Source organism: Pristiophorus japonicus, chromosome X (genome assembly GCF_044704955.1).
Source record: "Pristiophorus japonicus isolate sPriJap1 chromosome X, sPriJap1.hap1, whole genome shotgun sequence".
Lineage (NCBI taxonomy): Eukaryota > Metazoa > Chordata > Chondrichthyes > Pristiophoridae > Pristiophorus > Pristiophorus japonicus.
This window is the reverse complement of record NC_092010.1, coordinates 29738853-29756594: the sequence shown is the minus strand read 5'-3', so window position 1 is coordinate 29756594 and position 17742 is coordinate 29738853. Positions and strand designations below refer to the sequence as shown.

General features: G+C 61.4%; 1 protein-coding gene across 1 annotated transcript in view; it reads right to left on the bottom strand.

Annotated features, from left to right (window-relative positions):
• racgap1 (Rac GTPase activating protein 1) overlaps positions 1–13281 on the bottom strand; it is a 97547-nt gene extending 84266 nt beyond the window's left edge. Inside the window, exon 1 of the mRNA XM_070869488.1 lies at positions 13059–13281. Within this exon, the coding sequence (XP_070725589.1) occupies positions 13059–13180 (122 nt within the window). The 5' untranslated portion in view covers positions 13181–13281. The remainder of the gene's footprint in view (positions 1–13058) is intronic.
• Positions 13282–17742: the final 4461 nt, after the last annotated feature.

Sequence of the window (17742 nt, the reverse complement as noted above, 5' to 3'; positions counted from 1 at the left end):
CTGGAGGAGGAGGGGCCGGTCATCCATCGCTGGAGGAGGAGGGGCCCGGTCATCCATCGCTGGAGGAGGAGGGGCCCGGTCATCCATCGCTGGAGGAGGAGGGGCCCGGTCATCCATCGCTGGAGGAGGAGGGGCCGGTCATCGCTGGAGGAGGAGGGGCCCGGTCATCCATCGCTGGAGGAGGAGGGGCCGGTCATCCATCGCTGGAGGAGGAGGGGCCGTTCATCGCTGGAGGAGGAGGGCCCGGTCATCCATCGCTGGAGGAGGAGGGGCCTGGTCATCGCTGGAGGAGGAGGGGCCCGGTCATCGCTGGAGGAGGAGGGGCCTGGTCATCGCTGGAGGAGGAGGGGCCGGTCATCCATCGCTGGAGGAGGAGGGGCCCGGTCATCCATTGCTGGAGGAGGAGGGGCCGGTCATCCATCGCTGGAGGAGGAGGGGCCGGTCATCCATCGCTGGAGGAGGAGAGGCCGGTCATCGCTGGAGGAGGAGGGGCTGGTCATCGCTGGAGGAGGTGGGGCCCGGTCATCCATCGCTGGAGGAGGAGGGGCCGCTCATCCATCGCTGGAGGAGGAGGGGCCGGTCATCCATTGCTGGAGGAGGAGTGGCCCGGTCATCCATCGCTGGAGGAGGAGGGGCCAGGTCATCCATCGCTGGAGGAGGAGGGGCCCAGTCATCCATCGCTGGAGGAGGAGGGGCCCGGTCATCCATCGCTGGAGGAGGGGCCGGTCATCCATCGCTGGAGGAGGAGGGCCCGGTCATCGCTGGAGGAGGCGGGGCCGGTCATCCATCGCTGGAGGAGGAGGGCCCGGTCATCCATCGCAGGAGGAGGAGGGGCCCGGTCATCGCTGGAGGAGGAGGGGCCCGGTCATCGCTGGACGAGGAGGGGCCCGGTCATCCATCGCTGGAGGAGGAGAGGCCGGTCATCCATCGCTGGAGGAGGAGGGGCCCGGTCATCCATCGCTGGAGGAGGGGCCCGGTCATCTATTGCTGGAGGAGGAGGGGCCCGGTCATCCATCGCTGGAGAAGGAGGGGCCCGGTCATCCATTGCTGGAGGAGGAGGGGCCGGTCATCGCTGGAGGAGGAGGGCCCGGTCATCCATCGCTGGAGGAGGAGGGGCCGGTCATCCATCGCTGGAGGAGGAGTGGCTGGTCATCCATCGCTGAAGGAGGAGGGGCCCGGTCATCCATCGCTGGAGGAGGAGGAGCAGGTCATCCATCGATGGAGGAGGAGGGGCTGGTCATCCATCGCTGGAGGAGGAGGGGCCCGGTCATCCATCGCTGGAGGAGGAGGGGCCCGGTCATCCATCGCTGGAGGAGGAGGGGCCTGGTCATCGCTGGAGGAGGAGGGGCCGGTCATCCATCGCTGGAGGAGGAGGGGCCGGTCATCCATCGCTGGAGGAGGAGGGGCCCGGTCATCCATCGCTGGAGGAGGAGGGGCCGGTCATCCATCGCTGGAGGAGGAGGGGCCGGTCATCGCTGGAGGAGGAGGGGCCGGTCATCCATCGCTGGAGGAGGAGTGGCCGGTCATCGCTGGAGGAGGAGGGGCCGGTCATCCATCGCTGGAGGAGGAGGGGCCCGGTCATCCATCGCTGGAGGAGGAGGGGCCGGTCATCCATCGCTGGAGGAGGTGGGGCCGGTCATCGCTGGAGGAGGAGGGGCCGGTCATCCATCGCTGGAGTAGGAGGGGCCGGTCATCGCTGGAGGATGAGGGGCCCGGTCATCCATCGCTGGAGGAGGAGGGGCCGGTCATCGCTGGAGGAGGAGGGGCCGGTCATCGCTGGATGAGGAGGGGCCGGTCATCCATCGCTGGAGGAGGAGGGGCCCGGTCATCCATCGCTGGAGGAGGAGGGGCCCGGTCATCCATCGCTGGAGGAGGAGGGGTCGGTCATCGCTGGAGGAGGAGGGGCCGGTCATCCATCGCTGGAGGAGGAGGGGCCGGTCATCCATCGCTGGAGGAGGAGGGGCCGGTCATCGCTGGAGGAGGAGGGGCCGGTCATCCATCGCTGGAGGAGGAGGGGTCGGTCATCGCTGGAGGAGGAGGGGCCGGTCATCCATCACTGGAGGAGGAGGGGCCGGTCATCCATCGCTGGAGGAGGAAGGGCCGTTCATCGCTGGAGGAGGAGGGCCCGGTCATCCATCGCTGGAGGAGGAGGGGCCTGGTCATCGCTGGAGGAGGAGGGGCCCGGTCATCGCTGGAGGAGGAGGGGCCTGGTCATCGCTGGAGGAGGAGGGGCCGGTCATCCATCGCTGGAGGAGGAGGGGCCCGGTCATCCATTGCTGGAGGAGGAGGGGCCGGTCATCCATCGCTGGAGGAGGAGGGGCCGGTCATCCATCGCTGGAGGAGGAGAGGCCGGTCATCGCTGGAGGAGGAGGGGCTGGTCATCGCTGGAGGAGGTGGGGCCCGGTCATCCATCGCTGGAGGAGGAGGGGCCGCTCATCCATCGCTGGAGGAGGAGGGGCCGGTCATCCATTGCTGGAGGAGGAGTGGCCCGGTCATCCATCGCTGGAGGAGGAGGGGCCCGGTCATCCATCGCTGGAGGAGGAGGGGCCCAGTCATCCATCGCTGGAGGAGGAGGGGCCCGGTCATCCATCGCTGGAGGAGGGGCCGGTCATCCATCGCTGGAGGAGGAGGGCCCGGTCATCGCTGGAGGAGGCGGGGCCGGTCATCCATCGCTGGAGGAGGAGGGCCCGGTCATCCATCGCAGGAGGAGGAGGGGCCCGGTCATCGCTGGAGGAGGAGGGGCCCGGTCATCGCTGGACGAGGAGGGGCCCGGTCATCCATCGCTGGAGGAGGAGAGGCCGGTCATCCATCGCTGGAGGAGGAGGGGCCCGGTCATCGCTGGAGGAGGAGGGGCCCGGTCATCCATCGCTGGAGGAGGGGCCCGGTCATCTATTGCTGGAGGAGGAGGGGCCCGGTCATCCATCGCTGGAGAAGGAGGGGCCCGGTCATCCATTGCTGGAGGAGGAGGGGCCGGTCATCGCTGGAGGAGGAGGGCCCGGTCATCCATCGCTGGAGGAGGAGGGGCCGGTCATCCATCGCTGGAGGAGGAGTGGCTGGTCATCCATCGCTGAAGGAGGAGGGGCCCGGTCATCCATCGCTGGAGGAGGAGGAGCAGGTCATCCATCGATGGAGGAGGAGGGGCTGGTCATCCATCGCTGGAGGAGGAGGGGCCCGGTCATCCATCGCTGGAGGAGGAGGGGCCCGGTCATCCATCGCTGGAGGAGGAGGGGCCTGGTCATCGCTGGAGGAGGAGGGGCCGGTCATCCATCGCTGGAGGAGGAGGGGCCGGTCATCCATCGCTGGAGGAGGAGGGGCCCGGTCATCCATCGCTGGAGGAGGAGGGGCCGGTCATCCATCGCTGGAGGAGGAGGGGCCGGTCATCGCTGGAGGAGGAGGGGCCGGTCATCCATCGCTGGAGGAGGAGGGGCCGGTCATCGCTGGAGGAGGAGGGGCCGGTCATCCATCGCTGGAGGAGGAGGGGCCCGGTCATCCATCGCTGGAGGAGGAGGGGCCGGTCATCCATCGCTGGAGGAGGTGGGGCCGGTCATCGCTGGAGGAGGAGGGGCCGGTCATCCATCGCTGGAGTAGGAGGGGCCGGTCATCGCTGGAGGATGAGGGGCCCGGTCATCCATCGCTGGAGGAGGAGGGGCCGGTCATCGCTGGATGAGGAGGGGCCGGTCATCCATCGCTGGAGGAGGAGGGGCCCGGTCATCCATCGCTGGAGGAGGAGGGGCCCGGTCATCCATCGCTGGAGGAGGAGGGGTCGGTCATCGCTGGAGGAGGAGGGGCCGGTCATCCATCGCTGGAGGAGGAGGGGCCGGTCATCCATCGCTGGAGGAGGAGGGGCCGGTCATCGCTGGAGGAGGAGGGGCCGGTCATCCATCGCTGGAGGAGGAGGGGTCGGTCATCGCTGGAGGAGGAGGGGCCGGTCATCCATCACTGGAGGAGGAGGGGCCGGTCATCCATCGCTGGAGGAGGAGGGGCCGTTCATCGCTGGAGGAGGAGGGCCCGGTCATCCATCGCTGGAGGAGGAGGGGCCTGGTCATCGCTGGAGGAGGAGGGGCCCGGTCATCGCTGGAGGAGGAGGGGCCTGGTCATCGCTGGAGGAGGAGGGGCCGGTCATCCATCGCTGGAGGAGGAGGGGCCCGGTCATCCATTGCTGGAGGAGGAGGGGCCGGTCATCCATCGCTGGAGGAGGAGGGGCCGGTCATCCATCGCTGGAGGAGGAGAGGCCGGTCATCGCTGGAGGAGGAGGGGCTGGTCATCGCTGGAGGAGGAGGGGCCGGTCATCCATCGCTGGAGGAGGAGGGGCCCGGTCATCCATCGCTGGAGGAGGAGGGGCCCGGTCATCCATCGCTGGAGGAGGAGGGGTCGGTCATCGCTGGAGGAGGAGGGGCCGGTCATCCATCGCTGGAGGAGGAGGGGCCGGTCATCCATCGCTGGAGGAGGAGGGGCCGGTCATCGCTGGAGGAGGAGGGGCCGGTCATCCATCGCTGGAGGAGGAGGGGTCGGTCATCGCTGGAGGAGGAGGGGCCGGTCATCCATCACTGGAGGAGGAGGGGCCGGTCATCGCTGGAGGAGGAAGTGCCGGTCATCCATCGCTGGAGGAGGAGGGGCCGGTCATCGCTGGAGGAGGAGGGGCCGGTCATCGCTGGAGGAGGAGGGGCTGGTCATCCATCGCTGGAGGAGGAGGGGCCGGTCATCCATCGCTGGAGGAGGAGGGGCCGGTCATCCATCGCTGGAGGAGGAGGGGCCGGTCATCGCTGGAGCAGCAGGGGCCGGTCATCCATCGCTGCAGTAGGAGGGGCCGGTCATCGCTGGAGGATGAGGGGCCCGGTCATCCATCGCTGGAGGAGGAGGGGCCCGGTCATCGCTGGAGGAGGAGGGGCCGGTCATCGCTGGAGGAGGAGGGGCCGGTCATCCATCGCTGAAGGAGGAGGGGCCCGGTCATCCATCGCTGGAGGAGGAGGGGCCCGGTCATCGCTGGAGGAGTAGGGGCACGGTCATCCATCGCTGGAGGAGGAGGGGCCCGGTCATCGCTGGAGGAGTAGGGGCACGGTCATCCATCGCTGGAGGAGGAGGGGCCCGGTCATCGCTGGAGGAGTAGGGGCACGGTCATCCATCGCTGGAGGAGGAGGGGCACGGTCATCCATCGCTGGAGGAGGAGGGGCCGGTCATCCATCGCTGGAGGAGGAGGGGCCCGGTCATCCATCGCTGGAGGAGGAGGGGCCGGTCATCGCTGGAGGAGGAGGGGCCCGGTCATCCATCGCTGGAGGAGGAGGGGCCCGGTCATCGCTGGAGGAGGAGGGGCCCGGTCATCCATCGCTGGAGGAGGAGGGGCCCGGTCATCCATCGCTGGAGGAGGCGGGGCCCGGTCATCCATCGCTGGAGGAGGAGGGGCCCGGTCATCCATCGCTGGAGGATGAGGGGCCGGTCATCGCTGAGGAGGAGGGGCCGGTCATCCATCGCTGGAGGAGGAGGGGCCGGTCATCCATCGCTGGAGGAGGAGGGGCCGGTCATCCATCGCTGGAGGAGGAGGGGCCGGTCATCGCTGGAGGAGGAGGGGCCGGTCATCCATCGCTGGAGTAGGAGGGGCCGGTCATTGCTGGAGGATGAGGGGCCCGGTCATCCATCGCTGGAGGAGGAGGGGCCGGTCATCGCTGGAGGAGGAGGGGCCGGTCATCCATCGCTGGAGGAGGAGGGGCCGGTCATCCATCGCTGGAGGAGGAGGGGCCCGGTCATCCATCGCTGGAGGAGGAGGGGCCGGTCATCGCTGGAGGAGGAAGGGGCCCGGTCATCCATCGCTGGAGGAGGAGGGGCCTGGTCATCGCTGGAGGAGGAGGGGCCCGGTCATCGCTGGAGGAGGGGCCGGTCATCCATTGCTGGAGGAGGAGGGGCCCGGTTTATCCATCGCTGGAGGAGGAGGGCCCGGTCATCGCTGGAGGAGGAGGGGCCCGGTCATCCATCGCTGGAGGAGGAGGGGCCCGGCCATCGCTGGAGGAGGAGGGGCCGGTCATCCATCGGTGGAGGAGGAGAGGCCGGTCATCCATCGCTGGAGGAGGAGGGGCCGGTCATCCATCGCTGGAGGAGGAGGGGCCGGTCATCCATCGCTGGAGGAGGGGCCCGGTCATCCATTGCTGGAGGAGGAGGGGCCCGGTCATCCATCGCTGGAGGAGGAGGGGCCCGGTCATCCATCGCTGGAGGAGGAGGGGCCGGTCATCGCTGGAGGAGGAGGGCCCGGTCATCCATCGCTGGAGGAGGAGGGGCCGGTCATCCTTCGCTGGAGGAGGAGGGGCCCGGTCATCCATCGCTGGAGGAGGAGGGGCCCGGTCATCCATCGCTGGAGGAGGAGGGGCCGGTCATCCATCGCTGGAGGAGGAGGGGCCGGTCATCCATCGCTGGAGGAGGAGGGGCCGGTCATCCATCGCTGGAGGAGGAGAGGCCGGTCATCGCTGGAGGAGGAGGGGCCCGGTCATCCATCGCTGGAGGAGGAGGGGCCCGGTCATCGCTGGAGGAGGAGGGCCCGATCATCGCTGGAGGAGGAGGGGCCGGTCATCGCTGGAGGAGGAGGGGCCGGTCATCGCTGGAGGAGGAGGGCCCGGTCATCCATTGCTGGAGGAGGAGGGGCCCGGTCATCCATCGCTGGAGGAGGAGGGGCCCGGTCATCCATCGCTGGAGGAGGAGGGGCCCGGTCATCCATCGCTGGAGGAGTAGGGGCCGGTCATCCATCGCTGGAGGAGGAGGGGCCCGGTCATCCATCGCTGAAGGAGGAGGGGCACGGTCATCCATCGCTGGAGGAGGAGGGGCCGGTCATCCATCGCTGGAGGAGGAGGGGCCCGGTCATCCATCGCTGGACGAGGAGGGGCCGGTCATCGCTGGAGGAGGAGGGGCCGGTCATCGCTGGAGGAGGAGGGGCCGGTCATCGCTGGAGGAGTAGGGGCACGGTCATCCATCGCTGGAGGAGGAGGGGCCCGGTCATCCATCGCTGGAGGAGGAGGGGCCCGGTCATCGCTGGAGGAGGAGGGGCCGGTCATCGCTGGAGGGGTAGGGGCACGGTCATCCATCGCTGGAGGAGTAGGGGCCGGTCATCCATCGCTGGAGGAGGAGGGGCCGGTCATCCATCGCTGCAGGAGTAGGGGCCGGTCATCCATCGCTGGAGGAGGAGGGCCCGGTCATGCATCGCTGGAGGAGGAGGGGCCCGGTCATCCATCGCTGGAGGAGGAGGGGCCGGTCATCGCTGGAGGAGGAAGGGCCCGGTCATCCATCGCTGGAGGAGGCGGGGCCCGGTCATCCATCGCTGGAGGAGGAGGGGCCCGGTCATCCATCGCTGGAGGAGGAGGGGCCCGGTCATCCATCGCTGGAGGAGGAGGGGCCCGGTCATCGCTGGAGGAGGGGCCCGGTCATCCATTGCTGGAGGAGGAGGGGCCCGGTTATCCATCGCTGGAGGAGGAGGGGCCCGGTCATCGCTGGAGGAGGAGGGGCCCGGTCATCCATCGCTGGAGGAGGAGGGGCCCGGCCATCGCTGGAGGAGGAGGGGCCGGTCATCCATCGGTGGAAGAGGAGAGGCCGGTCATCCATCGCTGGAGGAGGAGGGGCCGGTCATCCATCGCTGGAGGAGGAGGGGCCGGTCATCCATCGCTGGAGGAGGGGCCCGGTCATCCATTGCTGGAGGAGGAGGGGCCCGGTCTTCCATCGCTGGAGGAGGAGGGGCCCGGTCATCCATCGCTGGAGGAGGAGGGGCCGGTCATCGCTGGAGGAGGAGGGCCCGGTCATCCATCGCTGGAGGAGGAGAGGCCCGGTCATCCATCGCTGGAGGAGGGGCCGGTCATCCATCGCTGGAGGAGGAGGGGCCCGGTCATCGCTGGAGGAGGAGGGCCCGGTCATCGCTGGAGGCGGAGGGGCCGGTCATCCATCGCTGGAGGAGGAGGGGCCCGGTCATCCATCGCTGGAGGAAGAGGGGCCCGGTCATCCATCGCTGGAGGAGGAGGGGCCCGGTCATCCATCGCTGGAGGAGGGGCCGGTCATCTATCGGTGGAGGAGGGGCCGGTCATCGCTGGAGGAGGAGGGGCCCGGTCATCCATCGCTGGAGGAGGAGGGGCCCGGTCATCCATCGCTGGAGGAGGAGGGGCCCGGTCATCCATCGCTGGAGGAGGAGGGGCCCGGTCATCCATCGCTGGGGGAGGAGGGGCCGGTCATCCATCACTGGAGGAGGAGGGGCCCGGTCATCCATCGCTGGAGGAGGAGGGGCCCGGTCATCCATCGCTGGAGGAGGAGGGGCCCGGTCATCCATCGCTGGAGGAGGAGGGGCCAGTCATTGCTGGAGGAGGAGGGGCCCGGTCATCCATCGCTGGAGGAGGAGGGGCCGGTCATCCATCACTGGAGGAGGAGGGGCCGGTCATCCATCGCTGGAGGAGGAGGGGCCCGGTCATCCATCGCTGGAGGAGGAGGGGCCCGGTCATCCATCGCTGGAGGAGGGGCCCGGTCATCCATTGCTGGAGGAGGAGGGGCCCGGTCATCCATCGCTGGAGGAGGAGGGGCCCGGTCATCCATCGCTGGAGGAGGAGGGGCCGGTCATCGCTGGAGGAGGAGGGCCCGGTCATCCATCGCTGGAGGAGAGGCCCGGTCATCCATCGCTGGAGGAGGGGCCGGTCATCCATCGCTGGAGGAGGAGGGGCCCGGTCATCGCTGGAGGAGGAGGGCCCGGTCATCCCTGGAGGCGGAGGGGCCGGTCATCCATCGCTGGAGGAGGAGGGGCCCGGTCATCCATCGCTGGAGGAAGAGGGGCCCGGTCATCCATCGCTGGAGGAGGAGGGGCCCGGTCATCCATCGCTGGAGGAGGGGCCGGTCATCTATCGGTGGAGGAGGGGCCGGTCATCGCTGGAGGAGGAGGGGCCCGGTCATCCATCGCTGGAGGAGGAGGGGCCCGGTCATCCATCGCTGGAGGAGGAGGGGCCCGGTCATCCATCGCTGGAGGAGGAGGGGCCCGGTCATCCATCGCTGGGGGAGGAGGGGCCGGTCATCCATCACTGGAGGAGGAGGGGCCCGGTCATCCATCGCTGGAGGAGGAGGGGCCCGGTCATCCATCGCTGGAGGAGGAGGGGCCCGGTCATCCATCGCTGGAGGAGGAGGGGCCAGTCATTGCTGGAGGAGGAGGGGCCCGGTCATCCATCGCTGGAGGAGGAGGGGCCGGTCATCCATCGCTGGAGGAGGAGGGGCCGGTCATCCATCGCTGGAGGAGGAGGGGCCCGGTCATCCATCGCTGGAGGAGGAGGGGCCCGGTCATCCATCGCTGGAGGAGGAGAGGCCCGGTCATCTATCGCTGGAGGAGGGGCCGGTCATCCATCGCTGGAGGAGGAGGGGCCCGGTCATCGCTGGAGGAGGAGAGGCCGGTCATCCATCGCTGGAGGAGGGGCCGGTCATCCATCGCTGGAGGAGGAGGGGCCCGGTCATCGCTGGAGGAGGAGGGCCCGGTCATCGCTGGAGGCGGAGGGGCCGGTCATCCATCGCTGGAGGAGGAGGGGCCCGGTCATCCATCGCTGGAGGAAGAGGGGCCCGGTCATCCATCGCTGGAGGAGGAGGGGCCCGGTCATCCATCGCTGGAGGAGGGGCCGGTCATCTATCGCTGGAGGAGGGGCCGGTCATCGCTGGAGGAGGAGGGGCCCGGTCATCGCTGGAGGAGGAGGGGCCCGGTCATCGCTGGAGGAGGAGGGGCCGGTCATCGCTGGAGGAGGGGCCGGTCATCCATCGCTGGAGGAGGAGGGGCCCGGTCATCCATCGCTGGAGGAGGAGGGGCCCGGTCATCGCTGGAGGAGGAGGGGCCCGGTCATCCATCGCTGGAGGAGGAGAGGCCGGTCATCCATCGCTGGAGGAGGAGGGGCCGGTCATCCATCGCTGGAGGAGTAGGGGCACGGTCATCCATCGCTGGAGGAGGAGGGGCCCAGTCATCGCTGGAGGAGGAGGGGCCGGTCATATATCGCTGGAGGAGATGGGGCCGGTCATCCATCGCTGGAAGAGGGGCCGGTCATCGCTGGAGGAGGAGGGGCCCGGTCATCCATCGCTGGGGGAGGAGGGGCCGGTCATCGCTGGAGGAGGAGGGGCCGGTCATCCATCGCTGGGGGAGGAGGGGCCCGGTCATCCATCGCTGGAGGAGGAGGGGCCAGTCATCCATCGCTGGAGGAGGAGGGGCCGGTCATCGCTGGAGGAGGAGGGGCCCGGTCATCCATCGCTGGGGGAGGAGGGGCCCGGTCATCCATCGCTGGAGGAGGAGGGGCCCGGTCATCCATCGCTGGAGGAGGGGGGCCCGGTCATCCATCGCTGGAGGAGGAGGGGCCCGGTCATCCATCGCTGGAGGAGGAGGGGCCCGGTCATCCATCGCTGGAGGAGGAGGGGCCGGTCATCGCTGGAGGAGGAGGGGCCCGGTCATCCATCGCTGGGGGAGGAGAGGCCGGTCATCGCTGGAGGAGGAGGGGCCCGGTCATCGCTGGAGGAGGAGGGGCCGGTCATCCATCGCTGGAGGAGGAGGGGCTGGTCATCGCTGGAGGAGGAGGGGCCCGGTCATCCCTCGCTGGAGGAGGAGGGGCTGGTCATCGCTGGAGGAGGAGGGGCCGGTCATCCATCGCTGGAGGAGGAGGGGCCGGTCATCCATCGCTGGAGGAGGAGGGGCCGGTCATCGCTGGAGGAGGAGGGGCCGGTCATCCATCGCTGGAGGAGGAGGGGCCTGGTCATCCATCGCTGGAGGAGGAGGGGCCGGTCATCCATCGCTGGAGGAGGAGGGGCCTGGTCATCCATCGCTGGGGGAGGAGGGGCCGGTCATCGCTGGAGGAGGAGGGGCCCGGTCATCCATCGCTGGAGGAAGGGAGGTACGGACGTCATCGATGGCTGGAGGCCCGGAGGGAAGGCTTGCGCGTGAGGTCGGCCCAAACCTGTGTTTGAAGCTGGTCGGAGGCTCACCACCGCTGAGATCGCCGGGGGTCGGTTGGAGCAGGTGAGACGTCCGTGGGCAGCGAGAAGCGAGGGTCCAGCCGGAGGGGCTTGGCAGCGAGGAGGTCGGCCTGGAAGGTAGGCCGGAGTTGGGGGCTGGGGGGGTGGGCAGTGGGCCCTTGCAGGGGTCGGTAGAGTACTTTGAGGGTCGGAGTTAGGACCAGAGGGGGCTTAGACAGTGATGGGGGGTGTTGGGGGGGGGGAGATTTGAGGGAGAGAGAGGTGGAAGATGGCATCAGATGGTCAGATGAGGGCTTGTTTGGGGGAAGTGCTCCCTCGGGAGCTGCTATCCCATCCGCCATCTTGATGTGTGTATCCTTTAGGTAAAGGGCTCCCTTGCAGTTGGAGAATTTTTCTCTTTTTAATTGTGAAGCTTTGTGCTTAACAAGATGAGAGCTGTCATTGCCGGGGAAATGGAACATGTTTTCTGCCTTGCTGACCCCCCTCAGTATTCCGCACTCTCGGGTACAGCACTGAGCCAATAACCTGCTTCAGCCACACTCTCAGAAGACAATTCCCAGTGTGTCAGTGTTGTTTTTCCCGATTCCCATGCTGGCCAATGGCTCAGTGGGTGAGAGCGCCCCCCTGTGGTGGAATGGAACCAATGCAGCCCAGAAGATCGCAGGTTCGATCCTGGGCATTGGTGCCCGCCTTATGGCAGAATAACCTGGCAATGCTCGCTCGACTGGCACCGCGATGAATGGCCCCTTAGGTGAGGTAACGACCGTTGGCAGCCTCAGGTCACAAAAATAACGGACCAGCTTTTGCTGAAAACGCAACAGTCTCCAAATGATGCTCGCCGTTAGCAACGTGCAAATCAGCCAGCGATTTGTAGCGAGGAAGAGACACCCCGTGACGTGGGAATCGCCAAGATTTGCGCTGCTCCGCTGTTAGCTAGGCGAAAATGACATCTCGCCTGCACCATCCCCGTGAGTTTCATGAAGTTGCTGCATTTGTACATTAATTGCCCATTAAACACGCCACAGAAAGTCACGTCTAGTAATTGACAGCGTAAGTACCCTTTTAGCAATGTGATAATTCAAGTCAACCTCTCTCGCACCGAAAGTGAACAATTATAAGTGTGGACTCTCATTCCTTCAGATTACCAATTGTTTCAGGAGATTTTAAAAAAGGTCAAATCTTAAATTTTTATTTAACTTTTGCTGTCTGTCTCTCGGCAGCCAATTTGCGCACAGCAAGCTCCCATAAACAACAATGTGATAATGACCGGATAATCTGTTTTCTTGTGATGTTGATGATTGAGGGATAAATATTGTCCAGGACACCGGGGAGAACTCCCCTGCTCTTCCTCGAAATAGTGCCGTGGGATCTTTTATGTCCACACTGAGAGAGCAGACGGGGCCTCGGTTTAACGTCTCATCTGAAAGACGGCACCTCTGACAGTGCGGTGCTCCCTCAGCACTGCACTGGGAGTGTCAGCCGAGATTTTTCAGCTCAAGTCACTGGAGTGGGCCACAACCTTCTGACTCAGGCAAGTGTGCTACCCACTGAGCCATGCACACGATCTTATTGAATGGCGGAGCAGGCTCAAGTGTCCGAATGTCCTACTCCTGCTCCTATTTCTTATGTAGGCCATTCGGCCCATCGTGCCTGTGCTGGCTCGGTCCAATTAGCCCCAATCCTCCCCCCCGCCCCGCCCCCCTGCTCTTTCTCCACAGCCCTGCAATTTTTCCTTTTCAGCGTCCTGCAACTGAGAGCGCCACTATGTGGTGGGCCTTAGGTTTGCTCACTCCTCTGTCAGTCACCACCCGACAGTTGCAATCAACTTTACACTGAGAATGCATTGCTACCGCAACCTTTAGCGTCGGACAGGAAAAAGTTTCAATAAGAAAAAGTTTTAAGTCCGAGAAAAAAAAAAAGCACTTTTTAAATCCAGGGCGATGCTTCAACCCTTAATAAAGAAATGTAATTACATTTTCATTTTATAGCTAGGATTTATGAATTTCTGGATAGAACTTCATTTACAATAATGGATTTTTTTTTTTAGTATCGGCACCCGAGCCACATTATAAATTAATAAGGTTCAAAGTCTGTTCCGAGATTTCCTCAGCCCTTACCTCGAGCTTTCCCTCGACTGTTGAAATGGCTTTTCACTCACCCGAGGCGGCAATAGGTGCCGTGAGAGAGTGGTGGGGTCGGGGGGGGGGGGCATTCTCGGTGCACTGCATTTCGCCTTCATCTGAATTGCGGAGACGTCTGCCAGGAGCGGGAGTGAAGACGCTGGAACCGGCTCTTTGTGGAATTTAGGCCGCCTGAGATGCAATGGCCCTGAAATTCCGATGTCCCGGGTCCGTAAGAAGTTCCTACGGACCCGGGACATCGGAAAAGCCGGTTTCTAGCGCACAATGCGCATGCGCTGGAAACCGACATTTCTGATCTGTCAAGTTTTTGGTCTTGACCGATGGCCGCATCGAGGGAGCGAGGACACTTGCAGGGTAAGATTTCCGATATTTACGAATATCTTGCCCAGCAAATGCCCTTTAAAATCCTGCGCCTGAAAAAAACAGGCGTATAGCCTACTTTTACAGGCGCAAGTGGTTAAAAACACATATACAAATAAAAAACAGTTATAAAAGCACTTTTTATGTTTAAAAAGCCTCCCCACTACAGTAAGTTTATTTTAAGTATTAATACATTTTTTTTTAAGTCGGACATCTATTTTTTTTGATAACAACTTTAATTTAAATGCATGTTAATTATGTACTTTATTTTCTATTTTTTATTGGTTTTTAAGTGTTTGTGGGGGGGTTTCTCATTCATAGCAATAGGAGTTCGGTACTTATGGAAGTCCTATTGCTATAAATGAGAAACTATACTTTACCTGATTGGCTGCTGTCACTAGATCCCGGCCGGCGCACGTCCCCACGTGCACGTGCTGCGCGCGCAGTCTCCTCTGGGCCTCAGGCTCGGAAGTTCAGACAGTCGCAGCAGCAGCAGGTAAATGCGTATCTGTTTGCTTTTTTTTTTAGGTCGTTTCCCCGCGGGAAGAGGTTGAACGGAATTTCAGGGCCGTTGGGCCGAATCTTGCGGGCAAAATAACGTCGCACGCCATGATTAATACGCAGACCGGCCGGCAAGTTCCGGGGATTGCGATTACTGCTCGATTTGCGCCGCTCTGCCGATTGCTTCACCCTCAACCTCCCCGGTATTTTGAAGAGCTTGCTGGATCTGCTCATTAATCACCCGTTAAACCCGCCACAGAAAGTTAAGTCCAGTAATTACAAGCATGAGTACCCTTTCACCAACGTGATAAGTCAATCTCGCTGACACCTAACGTTAAGAGTGGAGTCACATTCCTTTTGATTTTTAATTTTTCAGGGAAATTTTAAAAAATGTTCACATTTTAAAATTAAATGTTTATTCTACTTTTCCTTTTGGTCGCTTTTTTTTCTCTCTCTCTCAATCCAATCTTTCTTTCCCTCTCTTTATTTCTCTTTCTGTAACTGATTTGACTCTAATTTGCTCAGTTTCATTCTCCATCTTTCCTCTGTTTCTTTCTCAATCCTTAAATAAAAAGAAAAACTTGCATTTATATAGCGCCTTTCACAACCACCAAAGCGCTTTACAGCCAATGAAGTACTTTTGGAGTGCAGTCACTATTGTAATGTGGGAAACACAGCAGCCAATTTGCACACAGCCAGCTTCCACAAACAGCAATGCGATAATGACCAGATACTGTTTTTGTTCTGTTGATTGAGGGATAAATATTGGCCAGGACATCGAGGAGAACTCCCCTGCTCTTCTTCGAAATAGTGCCGTGGGATCTTTTACGTCCACCTGAGAGAGCAGACGGGGCCTCGGTTTAATGTCTCATCCGAAAGATGGCACCTCCGACAGTGCAGCACTCCCTCAGCACTGCACTGGAGTGTCAGCCTAGATTTTTGTGCTCAAGTCTCTGGAGGGGCTCCACCCCAACTGGAGCCATGCGATCTCCTGGGAGAGGCATAAAAACCCAGGCCAATTGGGGGAAAAAAATCTGGGAAAATTCCTCTCCGACTCATCCAGGCAATCGAAACTACTCCAGGAGACCACTCTGGCCGTATTGGATTCCATGATGTACTTACCATCGTATCTGTGCCAGCCAACAAGAGGTTATCCAGCCTTATCCGACTTACCAGCTCTAGGTCCGTAACCCTGCAGGTTACCACACTTCAAGTGCCCATCCAAGCACCTTTTAAATGTGGTGAGGGTTTCTGCCTCTACCAACCTTCCAGGCAGCGAGTTCCAGACCCCCACCACCCTCTGCGTGAAGAAGCTTCCCCTCAAACCCCCTCTAACCCTTCCACCAACCACCTTAAACCTATGCCCCCTCGTAATTGATCCCTCCACCAAAGGAAATAGGCTTTTGCTATCCAATATCCAGGCCCCCCAAAATCCTCAATGAGGTCTCCCCTCAGCCTCCTCTGTTCCAAGGAGAACAAACCCAGCCTATCCAATCTGTCCTCATAGCTATCTGTTCACCATTCCAGGCAGCATCCTCGTAAATCTCCTCTGCACCCTCTCCAGTGCAATCACACCTTCCTATAATCACATCCGTGTTAAAAATAATAACCAACATTGTAACAGGTAGTACAGATAATTTGGCGAATGGATTGGCATATTAAGATATACATCTGGCAGAAAATCCAGCCTCTTTCCTTTTGTCCAACAAAAAACAAGAAATCACCGTCATCATTTTGGGCCATATGACTAGCCCCACCTCGCAACGGGCAATTCCTTGCTTTCGTTCCACTGAACAGCTGAGGGTGGCACTAAAACCCAGGGCTGGGGTACACCTTGACAGAGTGGGCCATGACTGGAGGCCAGAGCCGTATTGAGAAGGTCTGCCAAGGGTGGACTACAAGTAGCCCAGGGGCAGCACGGACCAGCCCACACTGCGATATGTGTGCGCACTCGGTCCGTGCAGCAGAGCAGGTCTCCAGTCGTCCCGGTTAACCCTTGCCACTGGACCAAGGCCTAGCTCTGTCAAGCCCGTGGGGTGGCTGGTGTGCAACGGTCACCCCACGTTAAAAAAATCCACACACAGGCACCTTCCACCCCCTCAATTGGAGTTCAGGACTGGAACATCGAGTCCTTCATTGAATCATTTGTGAACTCCTGGAAGCAAGTCATCCTCGTTCGAGGGACCACCTAAAATGATGACAAGTCGCCCCTAATAACATCAGAATTCGGAGCAGGAGTCGGCCATACAGCCCCTCGAGCCTGCTCCCCCATTAATAAAAAAGGCTGATCATCGACCTCAACTCCACTTTCCTGCCCGATCCCCATATTCCTTGATTCCCCCAGAGTCCAAAAACCTATCGATCTCAGCCTTGAATATACTCAACGACTGAGCCTCCACAGCCCTCCGGGGCGGAGAATTACAAAGATTCACCACCCGTTGATTGCTATGAACAGCACTGCTGCCTTACAGCCTTGAATCGACTGCAAGGAGCTGCTCTCCATCATACATATATCTCTCGGCTTTTAGTTGCTCTTTGTGGAAGGTGACCCTCAATGCCCTGCATCTCCATGGCGATGAGTGACCTTCATACCAAATCATTGATGTTTGCGACACCTTTACTGCACCATTATCCATTGGCAAGTCCTCAGTGAGCATGTGCCCCTCCTGGTGTGGCAATGAAAGTCTTGCATTGCATTTCTATAGCGCCTTTCACGACCACCGGACGTCTCAAAGCACTTTACAGCCAATGAAGTACTATGTGGAGTGTGGTCACTGTTGTAATGTGGGAAACGCAGCAGGCAATTTGCGCACAGCAAGCTCCCACAAACACCAATGATGATAATGACCCAGATAATCTGTTTTAGTGATGTTGATTGAGGGATAAATATTGGCCCCAGGACACCGGGGATAACTCCCCTGCTCTTCTTCGAAATAGTGCCATGGGATCTTTTACATCCACCTGAGAGAGCAGCCGGGGCCTCGGTTTAACGTCTCATCCGAAAGACGGCACCTCTGACAGTGCAGCGCTCCCTCAGCACTGCACTGCGAGTGCCAGCCGAGATTCTTTTTATGCTCTGGTCTGCCTGTGAGTTGTCTGGGACGGTGGTAGGGGCGCGGCAACTGGTCTTCGTACCCGCTGTGATAGGGAAGGGTCAAAATCAGCCATGGTGCCCTCCCCGCCCCTGACCCCTGACCTCAGTGGCTCGTACTGGAAAGAAGCACAGGCGGACGCCGCCGCCTGTAGTCGAATAGCTCGCCGTCGAGGCTTGCGTGGGAAGAATGACCACTTGGGTGCGGCGCTGCAGAGCTGGAATACTGCGTGCAGTTTTGGTTTCCATATTTACGAAAGGATATACTTGCTTTGGAGGCAGTTCAGAGAAGGTTCACTCGGTTGATTCCGGAGATGAGTGGGTTGACTTATGAGGAAAGGTTGAGTAGGTTGGGCCTCTACTCATTGGAATTCAGAAGAATGAGAGGTGATCTTATCGAAATGTATAAGATTATGGGGGGCTTGACAAGGTGGATGCAGAGAGGATGTTTCCACTGATGGGGGAGAGTAGAACTAGAGGGCATGATCTTAGAATAAGAAGCCGCCCATTTAAAACTGAGATGAGGAGAAATTTCTTCTCTCAGAGGGTTGTAAATCTGTGGAAGCCGCTGCCTCAGAGAGCTGTGGAAGCTGGGACATTGAATATATTTAAGACAGAAATAGACAGTTTCTTAACCGATAAGGGGTTATGGGGAGCGGGCAGGGAAGTGGAGCTGAGTCCATGATCAGATCAGCCATGATCATATTA